Genomic DNA, 17,680 nt, shown 5'->3' with positions numbered 1-17,680 from the left:
AGAACAGACTGCTTCCAAGAAAAGAGTTATTTTTTACCCATTTTCAAAAAATGTAGGTGATATTGACGTAGCATAAAATTAACTATTTTTAAATGAATGATTCAGTGGCATTTAGTATATCCACAGTGTTATGCAACCACCACCTCTATTTGAAAATATCCTCCAAAGGAAACCCTATACCCACTAAGCAGTTGCTCCTCAGTCCCCTCCCCCAGCCCTGGTGACAACTATTTGGCATTCTGTCTCAATGGATTTACCTATTCCAGATATTTCATGTAAATTGGATCATATAATATGTGACCTTTTATGTCTGGCTTTTTTCACTTACCATAATATTTTTGAGGTTCATCCACATATTGTAGTATTTATTTTTAATCAATATTGTGAGTGAGATTTCCTCACTAATGGTTGACAGAATTTCCTGAACCTTATTTCTAGCATGTCCCCTCCTAAGAGTAGAAGGCTTTATTAATTAATAATGCCTGGAGAACTTAATATATTTACTATAATAATAATAATAATAATAATAATAATAATAATAAAGAATCTAAGCTGATGAAAGAATCCCTGACATTTGGAGAGGAAGGACATTCTAAACTTGTGGGAGAACTCAGGGATGGATTAAGGTCTAAGGATGGCCAGGCAGTGGGTTCTGAGATGTGCCACACGGATCCCCCTGCAGGAAGGAAGGAGTCACGAGGCCAGCTTCTGGAAATGCTGCCAGCACTCTGCCCTCATCTGTCAGCCCTGCTCCTGGACAACCTCAGCGGAAGCTGCCTCACCCAAGGTCATGTTCCCTTTCCACGTAACCCTCATCCCTCATCCAGAGATTGATTGTCATGAGAATATAAAGGCCAATCCCCCTCACCCTAACTCAGAAAAGCTTAGAAGGTCATTCTGAGACAGGCGGAGCCTCTCTTAAGATGGATGGGAGTGTTCATCAGTTATTATTTTTTTGAGCCTCTCCTAGGTAAGATTAAAGGTTCTTTTCAGGCACTCCTCAAACCAATGCATCTGTGCCTGCACCAGCCAATGCCAGCCTACCCTACCGCCGGAGCCTAGGGAACAAAGAGAGCCACTCTGTGCCTGCACGAAGAAACCCAGAAACCCAGTGCTATAAAGCCAGACCCCAGCTCACTTTAGGGAACCATGCTCTCTGCTAGTGTGCGCCCCCTTGATGCACCAAGCCCTTTCTCCCCTCCCTCCATCTTGTTTTCAGTAAGCCTCTTTTTTCTTTCTAACTGGTTTTTCTCCTCTCTTGATTTCTGTCCTGTGGGGTGTAGAGGGGCGGGGGTAAGGGTGTAAGACCCCGTCACCAGTGACAGTTCTATCTCAGAACTCTCCTTAGGGCTGTCCCAGGCCCAGTCTGCTCCCTTTTCTTCCCCTCTGTTCCCAGGTGTTGACTCATGAGCACTTCCTACTAAACCTCCTGGAAGCTAAGTCCACCTCAGAGTCCTGGGAACCCAGTGGGTGATACCAGGTTTCTTGCTTGATTATAGGAGGTGTCAGTGGAGGAATGCAGGTCCTCTCAGTGGAGAAGCTTTGCTCTTTTGCTCTGGGTTCTAGAGATCTTCTCTCCAAGTTTTCCAAGTTGTTCCTCTCAAGGTCTTTAATGCAACCTCTCTGGTATTTGGGTGGAGGGGATGGTGGGGAAGGATGTGCAAGATAAAGAGGGTGGCTCAGTGTAAAATTCCCATCTGGAGTGACAAGGCCTTTCTAAGCTGAAAGCAGCTGACAGCTGGTGGAGAGAAGACCCTGGTGATGCCCAGCACGGGAAGGGTGAATGGAGCTTATAGACTTAAGTTAGCAGACTTCACAAAGTCATGGAAAAGGGTGCTCGTGGCATATACTTAAATGGGGCCTCTGCTTTGGCTATGTAGACATGAAGCATCTACTTCCCTCATTCCTGCTTTGTCTTCTCTGTTCCGGCTTCTTCCCATTCCCTGCTCCTCACACCAACTTCCACCTCACCTCCGTTACTAGGCAGAACAATATAGTTCTCTTCTCTCCCTCTTAGAGCCCATTTATCAGAGGGAATGTTCACCAAAGACAGTTCTCCCTTTGGGGAATTGTGCTCCCACCTTTTGATTTATGTCATTGAGCTGCTTCCAAGACAGGTTTGTTTAAGTAGTTAAACAGCAAAATAAATAATAAAATTTGTAAACAAAAACTTATATTTAAATTATTTATTTTATTCTTTTACATAAGTTAAGAAATTTATGTAATGTCTTATGCACTTTTTCATGAATTTCAGGCTAATAAATGCTTACAAAGGTCAAATGAAATAGTAAAATGATCATTACGTGGTGCCTGCTAGCCAAGAGAGGGGAGGACTTATTGCTCAACTTAGCAGTGCCCTACCTAACAGGTTGAGTGTAGCCCAGAACCAGTTTAAACCTTCCATTTGAATATAGCTGATGGCCCTTTAAGATCTAAGTCTGCACAGGTATTGTAGCTGCAACTACTTTCCTCTGTTTAGTGACAGCTTTCTAACCCCGTGGTCAGCAAACTGTGGCTCACGAGCCACATGCGGCTCTTTGACCCCTTGAGTGTGGCTCTTCCACAAAATACCACGGCCTGGGCGAGTCTATTTTGAAGAAGTGGCGTTAGAATAAGTTTAAGTTTAAAAAACTTGGTTCTCAGAAGAAATTTCAATCATTGTACTGTTGATATTTGGCTCTGTTGACTAATGAGTTTGCCGACCACTGTTCCAACCAGTCAGATCCATCTCTGAAAAAGCTGTAGTTCATTTACAATGGATGTCCATGAGGGGGCAGTGTGGAGAACCACAGGAGGATTTGTTTGCTGTAATAATGGGGAACTTTACCTGGAGTTTCAGTTGTATAGAAAGTTGCAGGCTTCTGGTTTATGTCTCTGTGAGTATTATGGTAAATGCAAAAATCAAACACCAATGGCATATATTTGGTTATCTATTAACACTGAGATTGGTAGGATCTAGGCTTAAAGTTGGGGCAAACCTTTGGCCTTTCACAGAAAATATGAACAGTGTTCATGTATTTTCTAATATCATCATTTTTGATGTGTGTCTTCTATTTTGTAACGTAGTATCACCTTGCATATAGTAGATGCTTAGAAATGTTTATTAGGTAGAGTTTAATTGAATTAGGAAGAAGTGTGCTATGATTGATGGGTCCGGGTTTATGTTTAGTTTTAGTTAGGTATAATATGGAGAGACTTTGGAGATTATAGAATACTTGGGATTGTAGGGAGATGGAAAAGACCAGGTTCCAGGTCACATCAGAGAGGCTGTTCTGGGCATCTGAAAAGTGTTTGTTATAGCAGGTTAGCTGTGACAGTAGAGTTAGATATAGGCATATAGTTAGGTACAGGAATAGTGTTAGATAGAGCAGTATAGTTAGCTATGAGAGTATAGTTAGATATGGCAGGATACTTAAACATGGGAAAGTCAGGGTGAGGTAAGGAAGGGCACATTGTAAGAATCAAAAGAATGGGTATCTTGGGGCACAGATAATTATAGGACATTTCAGTATTATAAATTTCCAATTTTCCCCCTGATAGTACTCATACTATCCGGATGAGTACTGCACATTTTTCATCTTTGTATTCCACAAGAGGTTGAGCACCGTGCCATGCTTATAAAGTTAACATTCAATAAATGTTTGTTGAACTAAATAATTTTAGGTGGTCACAATTGGTTATGTGAGATGATGGGGTAGAGTCTGATTAAAGTATGTACAATTCATTAACAACAGTAATTATAGCTAACATTTACAGAGCATGCCCTGGATTCCATGAAATTGTACTAAGTGTTTTCTGTGTGTACTTAGCCTAATCCTGACCACGTGGGGATAGTGTGATCCTAGAGCCCATGCTCTTAACCATCTTGCTAATCGTTCTCAAACTTGGTGTGTGCATTAGTTAGCTGGGGCTGCCATAACAAGCTGCCACTTGGTGGCATAAGCAACAGAAATTTATATTATTATAGTTCTGGTGGCTAGAAGTTGAAGATCGAGGTGTCAGCAGGGTTGATTTCATTCTGAGGCCTCTCTCCTTGGCTTCTCCTATCTTCCCTCTGCATCTGTGTCCTAACCTCCTCTTCTTATAAGTAGACCCGTCATGTTGGGTTAGTAACCTCATTTAACCTTAATTACCTCTTTAAAGGCCCTATCTTCAAATAAAGTCACATGTTGAGGTACTGGGGGTTAGGACTTCAACATATAAATTTTGGAGGGGACAGAGTTCATGACAGTGTGCCAGAATTCTCAAGCCTCTGGAATAGGCCAGGACTAGGGCAAGGAAGGTTTGGGTGCAACATTTAAGGACGTGCTCACTCTCAGAGTTGTGCAAGTGTAGGTTCTGCTCCAAGAGTAAGCGCCTCTTTAAATGCTAAACTCCTCATCAGTCTCACCCAAGTCCCAGCCCTGCTTGGGAGCCTGATAAAATGGTAGATTCTGGGGCCCCAACCCCAGAGCTTACATTGCAGAAGCTCTCATGTAGGGTCTAGCAATCTGGGGTTTCAATGAACATCCCTAAGCATTCCAGTGCAGGTGCTTAGGATCACCCTTTGAGGAACTCGGCCTGTGCCAACAGCCTCCATGGGAGTTCCTTAACACCCAGTGGAGTGATTTCTCTCTTTCTCTCTGGTTTTGGGAGTTGATGTTGCTGAACTCATCAGTGAACTAGCTGAATTTTTAGGAGATGCACTGGGATTCTGAAGTCCCTCTTGCAGAAAGCTCCTGCAGTCTGAGTTGCTGGACATTAGACCTGCTAGAACCGTGGGCTGGAGTCCTTTCTGTTCATTCCAGTTGGCAGAGGTTCCTTGGACACACAACGCATTTGAGCCAGTGCCTCAGCAGCTACCATTACCGAGTGTAGTGGACATGGTTGTTTTTGCCTTGCCAGCATCCATTCCATATTTTTTGTGTGGCTCCAGTTGATTTTCCTTGGGAAACTCTCCCACTCTAGGGCTAACTGACTTTCTTTTCCTGTCTCCTCGTTCTTCCTCACTTGAGTACCACAAGGGTGCCCATGAGACTCAAGCCTGCTCAGTAGTTGCATTCCCTCCCTCTGAAAGAGCAACTGGTTCCATGTCAGGCCAAGGAAGACATGTCTAAGGCAGACAGTGCTCTTTAGATTTTCTCTCCTGGGTTTAGGCAACTCATACATAGATTCTTCAGAAATTAGATATAACTTTTCATGCAAACTCTGGGTTCACTAAATAGTTCTTTTTCTGTTTTCATACGTTTACTCAACACATTTGTTAATGTGCCTGCACTGTTGTTGGTGATGAGAATATTGCAAAGCACAAAACAAAGTCCCCGTCTCCATTAATGGAACCTACATTCTAGCTCACCATTATATCTCCAGTACCTGGCTCAATAAATATTTGTTGCATGAATAACTGAATGACACCAGCTTATGCTATGTTGCTGCAAGCATAGCATCTCTATGAAATGTACTAATGATGTGTTAGAGCTAAGTATTTTGATTTTCCATTTTTTTTTTCACCCTGCATATGCCTTTTCCTCCACCTCTCAGAAGTCATCAGTAAATTCTTAACGAAGGAGGATTTCAAACTACCCTAGTAGTTGTTTTCAAAGCAGACTCTAGAGTTTTCCCTGCCATGGAAAAATCTGAGAATATAGGCCAGCAGTTGTACTTAAAAAACAAGCAGCTGATGGGTCTCTAAGTCACCTGTCACCCCAGGGGACTGCCTACTCCCCCGACGCCAGGTGCCCAGGGGTTCTTGGTAAATGTCAGATGCTGCTGACTGTGATGCACGTGTTGGCATCAACTCAGGCAGCAGAAACAATCTAGCATCACCCTAAAAAAGGGAAAGCTCACTGCTCTCCAGCGAATGGTGTCTGAAACAGGAAACGAGGTTGCCAAAATGTGGTCTTAGCTGTCTAGAAGCTGAAGCTGGAAGATTTGGTGCTGTTGTTACTCCTATCAAAGGTACAATTTACCCCAAACCAGTGAAATCATGAAGGATTCAACTTCTGGGAAGACGAGTGCTATAAAAACATGCACAATTATCCTTAGAAAACTAAGAAATAGACTACATGAGCTTGAAAGAACAAGGTGTACTAATAAGAATAGATCTCTCTGTATTAATCGGGAAAAAAATTGCGGGTAGATTAATTAGTACCTTTATATCAATTAAAACAAAACTCACTACTTAAAAATTGACACACAATGATACTATATATACACCACAGGCACACATACATGTGTTTGTGTGTTCAGAAAAAATGTTATACCATATTGATAATAATGGTTGCCTTGGAGAGGGGACAGGACTATGGATTGCAGTCAGAGGGAACTTGAACTGTAATATTTCAATTTTTTAGAGGAATGTTTCATTTATAAATTTTAAAACTTAAAAAATTAATTTTAAAAGAAAAACGTTAATAGTTGTTAGAGCTGGCAAACACTACACATGACTTAGTAAGGCAGGACATTAACTTCCTGATCAAGTCTGTTAAATAGATGTGGTTCTAGGGCTTTCTAGAAATAGGCAGTCTGAAACAGACTACATAAAAGATGCCCACACAGCCCTGGCCAAGTAGCTCAGTTAGTTAGAGCATTATCCCAATACACCAAGGTTGCAGGTTCGATCCCAGGTCAGGGCACATACAAGAATCCACCAATGAATGCATAAATAAATGAAACAACAAATTGTTTCTCTCTCTCTCTCTCTCTCTCTCTCTCTCTCTCTCTCTCTCTCTCCCCTTTCCTGTTTTTCTTTCTAAAATCAATCATAAGTAAAAATTTAAAAAAGAAAAGAATGCCCACACATTGCAGAGGTACACATGTGAAAAGAAATATTGTCATACGTAGGCCAGGTAGTATTGACAGTGGCATTTGCCTGACAGACCTATATTATTTGAAGTTAATGTGCTGAATTGTGGTGTTTCTACAGTGCTTTATGTTTTCAAATTATCTCATTTGAGCCTAGTAGGTAGGGCCGGATTCATCATCTTCATTTTGTGGAGTAGAACAATGAGGTTCAGAAAAATTAAGTGACTTATCTAAGATCAAGGTTAGTAAAGGGACAGAGCACCTGTTTTCCAGGACCCAAATGCCCTCTATAGTTTCTCTATTTTCAACAAATCCAACTCCAATAGTTAATAGTTGCTGTCAGATCCTAAATTTCATCTTCTTGCTGGCTGAGTACACATCTTGGCAGCTGCCTCTACCCACTTTCTACCTGAACCTTGGTGGACTGACTCAAATCCAAAATCCAATTTCAGAACACAGTACATTCTACCAAGTGGACTTTTCCAGCCAGTAAGATGTTTGCTCTCAAGAACAATATTCAGCCTCCATCCTGGTACAGTTGCAAGTGATAAATGACATGGTGTTGGGCTTGCTATCAAAGCCCTGTGCAGGCTGGTGACAGCTGGAACTGTCATGTCCGGTTAACTTTTCATGATGGGCCCTATCTCCCCAACTCAGTCAGAGTCCTCAGGGACCCTCTCTTGTTCTTCTGAATCCCTCAACAGCCAGCCTCTCAGTGAACATGCACTTGATACGTTCCTTCTGCCTCTTAACGTAGCCAGGGCAGGACAAACTCATGCGCAGTGACACACTTTAAAAATTAATACACCACCCGTGAGAATTAACACTTCTGAAAATAAACTCTTGCTCGTCCTCGTCCCTGCCATATTTTTTCCATGGTATGCACGGCTGTCTAACACGCTTAAGTATGTGCTTGTTTTGTTTAACTCCCCCTACTATAATGTTTGCTTCAAGACAGTAGGAGCAAACATTGTTTCTTTCTTTTTTAAAAAAATGTTTTTATTGATTTTAGAGAGAGAGGAAGGGAGAGGGATAGAGAGATGGAAACATTGATGAGAGAGAGACATAATCCACCTGCTGCCTCCCGCACAGCTGACCAGGCCAAACGTTGTTTCTTTTGCTGGCTGCTATAACCCGGGAGCCTGGAACATGCCTGCCCCTGGAACATGCCTGCCCCTTAACAGATGCTCAGTAATTATTTGTTGAATAACACAGATGGGGAAAAATGAAAATTAGGTGGGCTGTTTAAGGGAGATGCATGGAAATCCTTGTAAGGACCCAGGTGACAAGTGACACTTTGTATTGGTGGGGGTATAGGAAAACAGACGCTGTCATATGTTGCTAGTCAGTGTGTTAGCTCTGGAGGGCAATTTGGCAAGATCTGTCAAAATTTAAAAAGGTACCTTACCCAGCATTTCGACTGCCAACCATACACTCAACAGATATGCATGTCCAAACACATAGATCAGGCGTCCTCAAACTACGGCCCGCGGGCCACATGCGGGCGTTTTTGCCGTTTTGTTTTTTTACTTCAAAATAAGATATGTGCAGTGTGCATAGGAATTTGTTCATAGTTTATTTTTTAAACTATAGTCCGGCCCTCCAACGGTATGAGGGACAGTGAACTGGACCCCTGTTTAAAAAGTTTGAGGACCCCTGACATAGATCAAAGGTGTTCACGGCAACATTATTTTAATAACAAAAAAATCTGGAATTTACTTAAATTCCCACCCAGAGAGGCCTGGCTAAATATCATATCGGCATTCATGTGACTGCATAATAGGCAACTGTTAAAATGGTAGCGGAAGATGATAAATTCGGAACAGTCTCTATGATACACTGAGTGAAACAAGCCAGGGGCAGAAGCCACCGCTTGGGTGAAAAAGGAGAGGGATTTGTGTACAAGTTTGTACAAGCATACATAAATGCATACACACAGAAGCAAATACATAAATACATACATAAATAGCAATGGAAAAGCGCAAGAAACTAACGATAGTGGTTGCCTTCCTTGAGGGGGTTCAGTCAAAAACGGTGAGGCTTGCAAACAATTTTTAAAAAATCACTGTAAATATAGTACTTAAAAAAACACCACCACCTCTATAATGCGCCAATCCATACTCTTTGGCCAGCCTTTCCTCTGCGTGGGGCTGACTTGGTGAAAATGCCCCACACTCTGCTTTAAAGGCTTGGAGGTGGGAAGGAGGACCTTTTATTTCCTCCAGGAGTGAAGCCAATAAAACGTATGAATAGATTCAGCCCAATCGCGCGCTCTGTGACCGAGGGCTTTCCTGCTCCTTCCCCAGCCCCGGTCCGCGTCGGTGCCCTTGGATTTTGCCATCTGCCTGGAGTCCCCGCTTCCTCCTTAGAGGGCAGCAGCGGGGCGCTTCGGGGACGCATGCGCCCCAATTAGCGCCCGGGGAATTAAAAGAGAGAGAGAAAAAAAAAAGTCCCAACAAAACACGCGCCCCAAACAAAACCCAAGTGGAGGAAAGAGCACGGCCCTGCAGATCCTGGACCGCGGAGGCGCCTCCGGCCTCGCCCGCGTCCCCCGCCGCGGCGTGATGCGCACGGACCGGCCCGCGACGCCCGGGCCGAGACTGTCCCCGCACCTGGATGCCGGCCCCGCGGCCGCGCCCCTGCCGCGATCGCTCGCCCGCACGGCTTTCTCGGAGTCGCCCGGCGCCGGCGGGGCAGCTCGCTCTCCATGGGGCTGAGGGACTGGCTGAGGATCATGTGCTGCTGCTGCCCGTGCCAGTGCCTGGAGGAGCCCGCCGTGCCCGAAAAGGAGCCCCTCGTCCGGTGGGTGCGCGCCCTGGCCGGGATCTGGGGTTACCTAGCCGCGGCCGGCAGCGCGGAGTGGGGATACCTGCGTGCTTGTCTGAGTTAGGGAGGTGGGCTTGCTTGAAGGCCACATGGAAGCACCATCTAAGCCCCCTTGATTCCTTCTTACAGGACATTCCTGTTCCTTGGGTAAGATTTTTTTTTTTTTTTTTTTTTTTTTTTTTTGCCCGAAAGTACAAATCCCCAGAGACACCTGAGACCCAGGTGGAAGCCTGTGGAAAGTGCCAAGAATTCGGGTGCAGTTGCTGGGCAGGGAAGCCAGGAGAGGAGTTCACATAGGGGTCCCCTGAAATACAACGGCCACTGACTGTGTATTTGACAGGTTTAGTCCAGTGCAGTAGGCAAAGTGAGTTTCTGTTTCACCCAGGAACAAAGTTGGATATTTTGTCATTCAGTTTTATTATCGAAAGAAGATGATTTCAGTGACCGAGCACAAGGAAATACTTTTCACATTAAAACATGTGTATTTTCTCAGTAGGATGTTGATTCTTTGCAGGTTAAACGATTAAGTGTGAGAAAATGTAATGCGCTAAGTGGCTTTTGAAGGTTTTGTTCAGGGCTACAGTTTTAAGCCATCGTGTTTTAACTGCTGAAATGAAGGTTCCACTAGGTCATGCCTTGGGGGTGGATGTGAGTGAAATGAAGTATTTAAAATGAAATTAGAATATATATATATATATATATATATATATATATATATATATATATATATATAAAGTGAATTCCAGGGTTGAGTAAGCAAATATCGAAGCCAGTGTTTCTTATGATCCGAGAAAGCTTTCACAACTTTAAAAGCATGATTTACTTCTCTTACTCCATCAGGTCCAAACACTCCCCTTGACTTTTAATATCTTACATAACCCCTTCCTGCCTGTCCACTCTTACTTTCCAGTACATTAAGCAGTGCACACTCCTTGATTTAATCAGGCAGGCATCCTTGCGGCTCCAGGAGCAATCCAACGTTTTCTCTCCCAATTTGCCTCAAGTAGTGCCCTTTATCCCTTCTTCCCCTTCCTAAATGCTAGTTCTCAATGCCCACTCTACAGTCCTCTTTGATTACTTTGTCCGTATTCATCTCTCTCTGTCCTGTGATTTAGGACTTGGAACTTACCATCTGCCCCTCATGATGTAGTGAGCACCCATGTATATAAACATATATATCATGTTGTTTCACATATATGTGAAATACACACATACACACAAACAATCATACACATAATACCCAATGTTTTTGTTTGTACTTGTAATGGGGCATTTACTCAGATTATTAGATTACTGTGGACTGGGAGAAACCCAGTAATCTACCCCTAGTCATATGTAGTGGGTAAAATTTAGAATTTTATGCTTGGGTTGCACATTCAACTTGCAATGTTCATTGTCTCATGATGCAGACCTCAGCTTGGTCTCCTCCTCAGAGCCTTGGGTCTTTCTAATTTTCTGTCCGGGATTGCTATTTGAGTCAATAGTTTTTGGTTGTTTTAAAATCTCCACCCTCTCCTGCCTTGATTTACACTAGAAGTCAGTGAATTTTGCAAGTGATTTAAAAAAGACAGTCAATTGAGGCTGAATAGCACAATGCTCATGAGTCATATTGCCTGGGGTTAAATCCAGACTGGGTGACCTGACACAGATTATGAAATTTATTTGTGCCCTAATTTCCTTATCTGTAAAATGGGGATGGTAATAGTATGTACCCAAAGGGTTTCGAGAAATGAAATGAGCTAATCCATGTAAAGTGCTTACTAGAGTGTCTGACACATAGTAAATATTTAATAAATTTTAGTTATTAATTATTATTGCTATTCTTTTGAGCATGAGATTATGAGTGGACTGGTCTTTGGTGGTTTCGTGTCATTCTGGCATCATTTCAATATAACAATATACGGGAAGAGTAGCTTATTGATGGACATGTGGAGCAGTGATATGTGTGTGTGTGTGGCGGTGGCGGGGAGGGGGGAGTACCTTCATGTTCTATCCTACCCAAGTCATCAGAAGATCCAGTTTCAAAAAATTATTTTCATTTATTTTTTATTTTTGTTAAAGTGTGAAATTTGGTGGTTTTAGTATATTAACAAAGTTGTGCAGTTGTTACCATTATCTAATTCAGAACATTTTTATCACTCCAAAAGAAGCCATACTGCTGAGCAGTCACTTGCTGACAACCCCACTCCCCAGACAACCCCTGATTTACTTTCTCTCTTTATAGATTTGCCTGTTCTGGACATTTTGTATAAATGGCATCATACAGTATGTGGCCTTTTTGCGCCTGGCTTCTTTCACTTAGCATAATGTTTTGAAGTTTCATCATGTTGTAGCACATGTCAGTACTTCATTCCTTTTTATATTTGAATAATATTTCATTGTCTGGATATTTTACATTTTATTTATCTATTCATCAATTGATAGACATTTGGGTGGTTTCTACTTTTTGGCTCTTATAAATAATGCTGCTATGAATATTTGTGTAATCTTTGATTATATACCTAGTAATGAAATTGCTGGGTCATATAGTAATTCTGCATTTAACTTTTTAAGTGACTGCCAAAATATTTTCCAAAGTGGCTGTTTTGAAATCATATTTTTAATTAAAAGTATTTTTGTTGGATGTATTGGGGTGACATTGGTTAATAAAATTATATAGGTTTCAGGTGTACAATAATACATCTTTTGTGTATTATATTGTGTGTTCACCACTCCAAGTTAAGTCTCCTTTCATCACCATTTATCGCCCCTTTACCCTCTTCTACTTTCTCTATGCCCCTTTTCATCATCATACTGTTGTTTGTGGCTATGAGGTTTTTCTTCCTTTGCTTTGAAATCTCGATGTGGTAAAATCATGTGGGCAGATGGCCTTAATTTTTATTTTATTGAGAACTTCATTCTTCACGTTATATTATCTTTGCTCTAATTATAAAACAATGGTTTTCAAGTTTTATTTCATACAAGATATGAAATACCTTAATACCTGGAAGAGGTGTGTTTGGGAGGACATTTGTCATTTGTGTGCACGGTCATCCCCAGTCCTTTTGAAAAATGCACTGGGGACTCGTGTTAGTTTAAGAAAAATTACTCTTAGTCTCATCTTGTTTGCCAATCAGAGAATGCCACTTAGGTTTTTGACCTTGCTCCTTTTGCTTTCTCTGGAACCCAGTATGTGGAGGCAATGTCTGTCTCTTATCTTGCTTGCATCTGTAGTTCTCTCTGTCCCACTAGTCACCCCCCCCCCCCCCCCCACTTTCTCTAGAAATATCTGAGGCCTCCCTGACTGAAAATTCATCCTGATATTACCAGGGCCTTCAATTACCTTGTGTCAGGTACATGTATCACAAAGTGGTCAGCTATACCCCCACCTCCTTTACCACCCCCTCAAGATGAAATCTGGTTTTCGCCCCCTGTACAATTACATAACATTGCTCTCTTGAAAGTTACAAGAGAAAGCAATCTGATGTTCTTTTCTCAGTGTATACGGAATACCTCTGTGCTGACCATCGGTGCCTTCTTGCACACTTCCTCATTCCCTGGCTTCTCTGATTTTGCACTCTCTGGTCTCTGCCTATGATCTGTCTAATGGTGCTGCTTTCCCTCCTGATGGCTTTGCCAATGCCATACTTGTTAGCTAGACATCTTGTTTGTTTTGTCTACTTCTTAAGATTCTGCTCTGTTTTTAAGGCCCATTTTAGTTGCCACCTTTGTGGTGAAACCTTAGAAAGTCTCCCCAAGCAGTTATGGTGTCTCTTCTTTCTTTTTACCCCCCAGGGTCACGTACCTCATTCTGCCTGATCTTACAGTAATGTGGGTGCCAGAGCCCCTGCCAGATCAGAGGGACTAAATCTCACTGACCTTAGTATCCATTTTTGTGCCCAGCCCAGTGCTCAGCATGGAGTAAGAACTATATTAATACTTTTCCACTAATAAAATTATAATAATGGCTGTTCATTTGTTAATTTCTTTCTCTGTGCAACTTTAAAAAATGCATTTAAAACAAATCATTGTGAAGGATGATAGAGCAAACAGCCACATACCCAGGATCTGATTAAGAAAACGTTAACAAGCCCTAACCGGTTTGGCTCAGTGGATAGACTGTTGGCCTGTGGACTGAAGGGTCCCAGGTTCGATTCCAGTCAAGGGCATGTACCTTGGTTGCGGGCACATCCCCAGTAGAAGGTGTTGCAGGAGGCAGCTGATCAATGTTTCCCTCTCATCGATGTTTCTACTCTCTATTCCTCTCCCTTCCTCTCTGTAAAAAAATCAACAAAATATATTTAGAAAAAAAGAAAATGTTAAGAATAGAGTTGAAGCCCCTCTCTTTACCTCTGCATTACTACATCCTGCTCCCACCTCCAAGAGTGACCTGTAAATTGAATCTGTGTTTAGCATTCTTAATTTAAATAGATGGTGCCTCCTGCATATAGGCTGTTGCCTAAGTGAGATTTCTTTACACACATTCTGTGATTTAATTGTCACTATGACCCAATGAGATAGATATTGTCTCCATTTTGTAAATGAGGGTCCCAGGCTTAGAGAGTCACAACTGAGAGAAGTCAGAGAGTGGGAATGTGAATCTGTGTCTGTTCAAATCCAGGCCCTGCATTGTAGAAAATTCAGAAAACTGCCAAATATTTCTTAAAAGTAAATTATAATGTCTGTGTTCTAGAAACTGGTGGAAATCACTTGTCTTTGCTCCTGTCCGTTTGGCCCCTTTCTCCTTCCCTTCCTCCATGTCCGTATTATTATAATTCTCCCCCCCAGATGTGGAAGCAATCTGGCCCCGGAAACCAAGCCCAATGGGAGTTAGGAAACCTGAGTCCTAGACCCAGCTATTAACCAGCTGTGGGGTCCCGGGAAAATCTCTTAACGTCCTGGAACCTTCGTTTTTTCTTCTGTAAATTGGTGACATGGAATACAGCGGCAGGGAGGCGGGCTGTAGTACTGGGAGGAATCTGAAGGCCCAGGAGATGTGCATCATGACCATTTGTTCGACTCTGTAGCTTCACCAGCGAATAGTTGAGTAGTCATTTCTAATGCCAAGATAATAATGCTGATGGATTGTTTTTGGAATGGCTAGATCATTGACCATTTGTCTTTAAAATAGTGAACGACTTTTTGGTTTAGGATTAAAAGAAACATTTGGGATATGGATTACTAGTTTCCTAAGACTACTGTGACAAATTACCACGAACTTGCTAGCTTAAAACAACAGAGATTTGTTCTTTCACAGTTCTGGAGGCCAGGAGTCTGAAATCAAGGTGTTGGCGGGGCCATGTTCCCTCTGGAGATTCTAGGAAGAATCATTTCTTGCTGATTCCAGCTTGGGGTGGCTCCTCGTAGCTCCAATCTTCACCTGTCTTCTTCCATGTCTCTCTTCCTCTGTGTCTCAAATGCCCTCTCTCTTCTCTTTCAAAGATACCAGGCATTGGATTTAGGGTCCACCTTACATTCAGGATGATCTCATCTCAAGATCCTTACGTTAATTGCATCTTCAAAGCCCCTATTTCCAAATAAAGTCACATTCCCAGGAACTGCGGATTAGGAGTTGGACATAACTTTTTAGGGGACACTATCCCACTTATTACAATGTACTTTTGGGAAAATGTTTGAGCTTAAAGCATTGGTTTTTATTTTACTTTTAGAGCATGGCTCTTTCCATCAGGGATAAAAGCATGCTACTACCATATACAAATCCACCTGAGCACGTGGCCCTGGTAATTATATGATTTGGGAGGCACACCTGCAGCCAGTCACCTTTAAGCAGAGATGCCCAAGTGCCCTGGCACCATAAAGTCTACTGCCATATGACATCCTGCCGGGGCTGACCAGCAGACTGTGAACAACGGATGAATGATTACTCTGACACACGTTTCTGTGAAAGAGACGTTAAGGGACTACTTTGCTATAGCCACCAAGTAGCCCTGTTCGCCTGCCTCCTTAGGCTTTTATTGTAACAACAGCTTGAACTAAAATTAACTATTAACTATGAGCAGGGTAAGCATCTTTGAGAAAACACCTGCATCTGTAGTGTCTTTCAAACAAGGACGTTTTGAAGTCTAAACATAAAGATCCCAGTAAAACACCCCCGGGGTCAGACTTGTTTGGAAAAGTCAAGGCAGAGGCTGGCTCCTTTGCCAAGGTCCCCCAGAGGCCTCCGACCTTTCAGAGAATCCTCCTTCCAGACTGTCCAACCAAGTCCTGTGCTTCCCCACAACATCCAATACAGGCCCAGAAGAGTCTAAAATGGAATGTGTAAGGAGTACAGTGTAAACACTACATGCTAAGTCATCTTTCACAATGGTTCCTTTGAATCGTTTCAGGGAAATGTAATTCTCACTCTCTAATTTCTACTGGCTGTTAATAACTGATAACCACCACCACTGTCCAGTTGGTCAAAAGCAAGGGAAGAAAGGGAGAGAAGTAACAACCAGGACTGAGTTTTCATTGTGGCTCTGTAAGCTACCTAGCTAGGCGAAGCGTGGAATGAGCTTCCAAATCTGTTTGCTCCCTGCTCTTCTCAATGTGCACCGCAGCTTCCATTACTGATAACAGAGTTTCCGCACCTTATCTGTGGGCAGTGAACAGAGAACAGAACGTCAATGTTTTCTTTTTCTCCATGCCTAGAATTTTCATTAGGGAAAAATAAAATACAACCTCGGTGTGCCCTTGATGGTTGTTTCATGCCCACAGAGAGGGGCGGTTCTGAGAAGGAATTGATCTGGGCCTGTGAGTGTGGGCACCAGAATTGAATTTCCCTGACCATAAAGAAACAGTCCCGGGTGAGTGCATCCAGCATGCAGAAGAGGGGGAGACTAAGGTCACGACCTACACCTTCCCTTTCCCATCCCTCCTGAGCCTTTGTAGGTTGTACTTAGTGCTTAAGGTATACTAGGCACTGTCATAAGTGCTTTATATCTATTAATTGAATCCTTGCCATAATTCTACGAGGTCAGTCGATTCTTGTTATTCAGAGTAGTTACGTTCTATTAGTCACCACAATGCTGAATTAAAGAATATCGAACCATTGCTCCAAAGGGGAAATCCAGGGTTAGATTCCTGCCAGCAAATTCGTCAGCTGATCAATACACACCTTGTTTCGTGTGTATTTCTGCTTAAAGACACTTACTGTGGCTGATTAACATTGAACTTGCTGCCAACAGTACTGTAACTCGGGCCTGAATGAAACTTATCTAACACACTTATTTTACCACTATGCTTGGGCCTATTCTAAACAGCGAAATCACCAACAAAAAGAACAAAAATGGGCGGGGGGGGGGGGGAAGTGACACTAGATAGTCCACCCAAAGGACACTCATTTGCAGTATGAAAGCTGAAACAAGGAAGCAGAGCTGAGCCTTGGTGGACCTCGGCAAAGGAACTTGGGCCCCAAGCATGTTAAAACACCGGGCCTGTTATTTTGGGGGTTACAGAGAGAATTTAGTGAGTGGGCAAATTTGCAAATACAGAATCTGGGAAGAATAAGGGTACCAGTAATTATGTCTCTGTCTCCTCTTGACAGATGAAGAAACTGAGGCACAAGAGCTTCAGTAGCTTCTCAGAGGCACAGATGGCAGAGCTGGGATTCGATCCTATTATATTCCAGAGCCATAGAAAGAGCAGCAGCCTCCTAGTGTGTGTAACTAGCTGCTCATGTGAGAAATTGTGTCAGAAGTGTGAGACTTGCCCCGGGTTGTGCCACTGGGGTTGAGAAACACTGGCCCCACTTTTCTGTAGTTAAGGCTGGTGAAGCCAGGCGCCAGTGGGAAAGAAGGGTGGTGGGTTTAATACATTTAAAAGAGAGTTTTCCCCACCACCCCTAGAAGGAATGCTCTTCTACATGTGGAGAGTTTTTCATTTCACAGCGTGGACTCACATGACCTCAGAGCAGATCAAATTGTCTTCTGCCCTTGGAAGGGCTTTGAGAAAACGTTAGCTCATGTGTTAGTGTCAGTGCGATCGCTCAGGCCGAGGCCCAGATGGCCTGACTCTTTTCCCCATACAATGCTGCTGGGTTCCCTGAGCTGACTCAGGTCAGCCTGGCCCCCCTGCAGAAGCTGCAGGTCAC

General features: G+C 42.9%; 1 protein-coding gene across 4 annotated transcripts in view; it reads left to right on the top strand.

Moving 5' to 3' along the window:
- Positions 1-9,083: 9,083 nt before the first annotated feature.
- MREG (melanoregulin) overlaps positions 9,084-17,680 on the top strand; it is a 52,320-nt gene continuing 43,723 nt past the window's right edge. The window contains exon 1 of one of the 4 annotated variants that reach the window (XM_079782324.1): positions 9,084-9,585. In XM_079782324.1, the coding sequence (XP_079638450.1) occupies positions 9,491-9,585 (95 nt within the window). In that variant the 5' untranslated portion in view covers positions 9,084-9,490. The other 3 variants (XM_079782325.1, XM_079782327.1, XM_079782326.1) reach the window with 3 other exon arrangements.

Source organism: Cnephaeus nilssonii (assembly GCF_951640355.1).
Source record: "Cnephaeus nilssonii genome assembly, chromosome: 10".
In the NCBI taxonomy this organism is placed as follows: Eukaryota; Metazoa; Chordata; class Mammalia; order Chiroptera; family Vespertilionidae; genus Cnephaeus; species Cnephaeus nilssonii.
The sequence above is the reverse complement of the archived record's forward strand: the minus strand, read 5'-3'. Positions and strand labels throughout refer to the sequence as shown.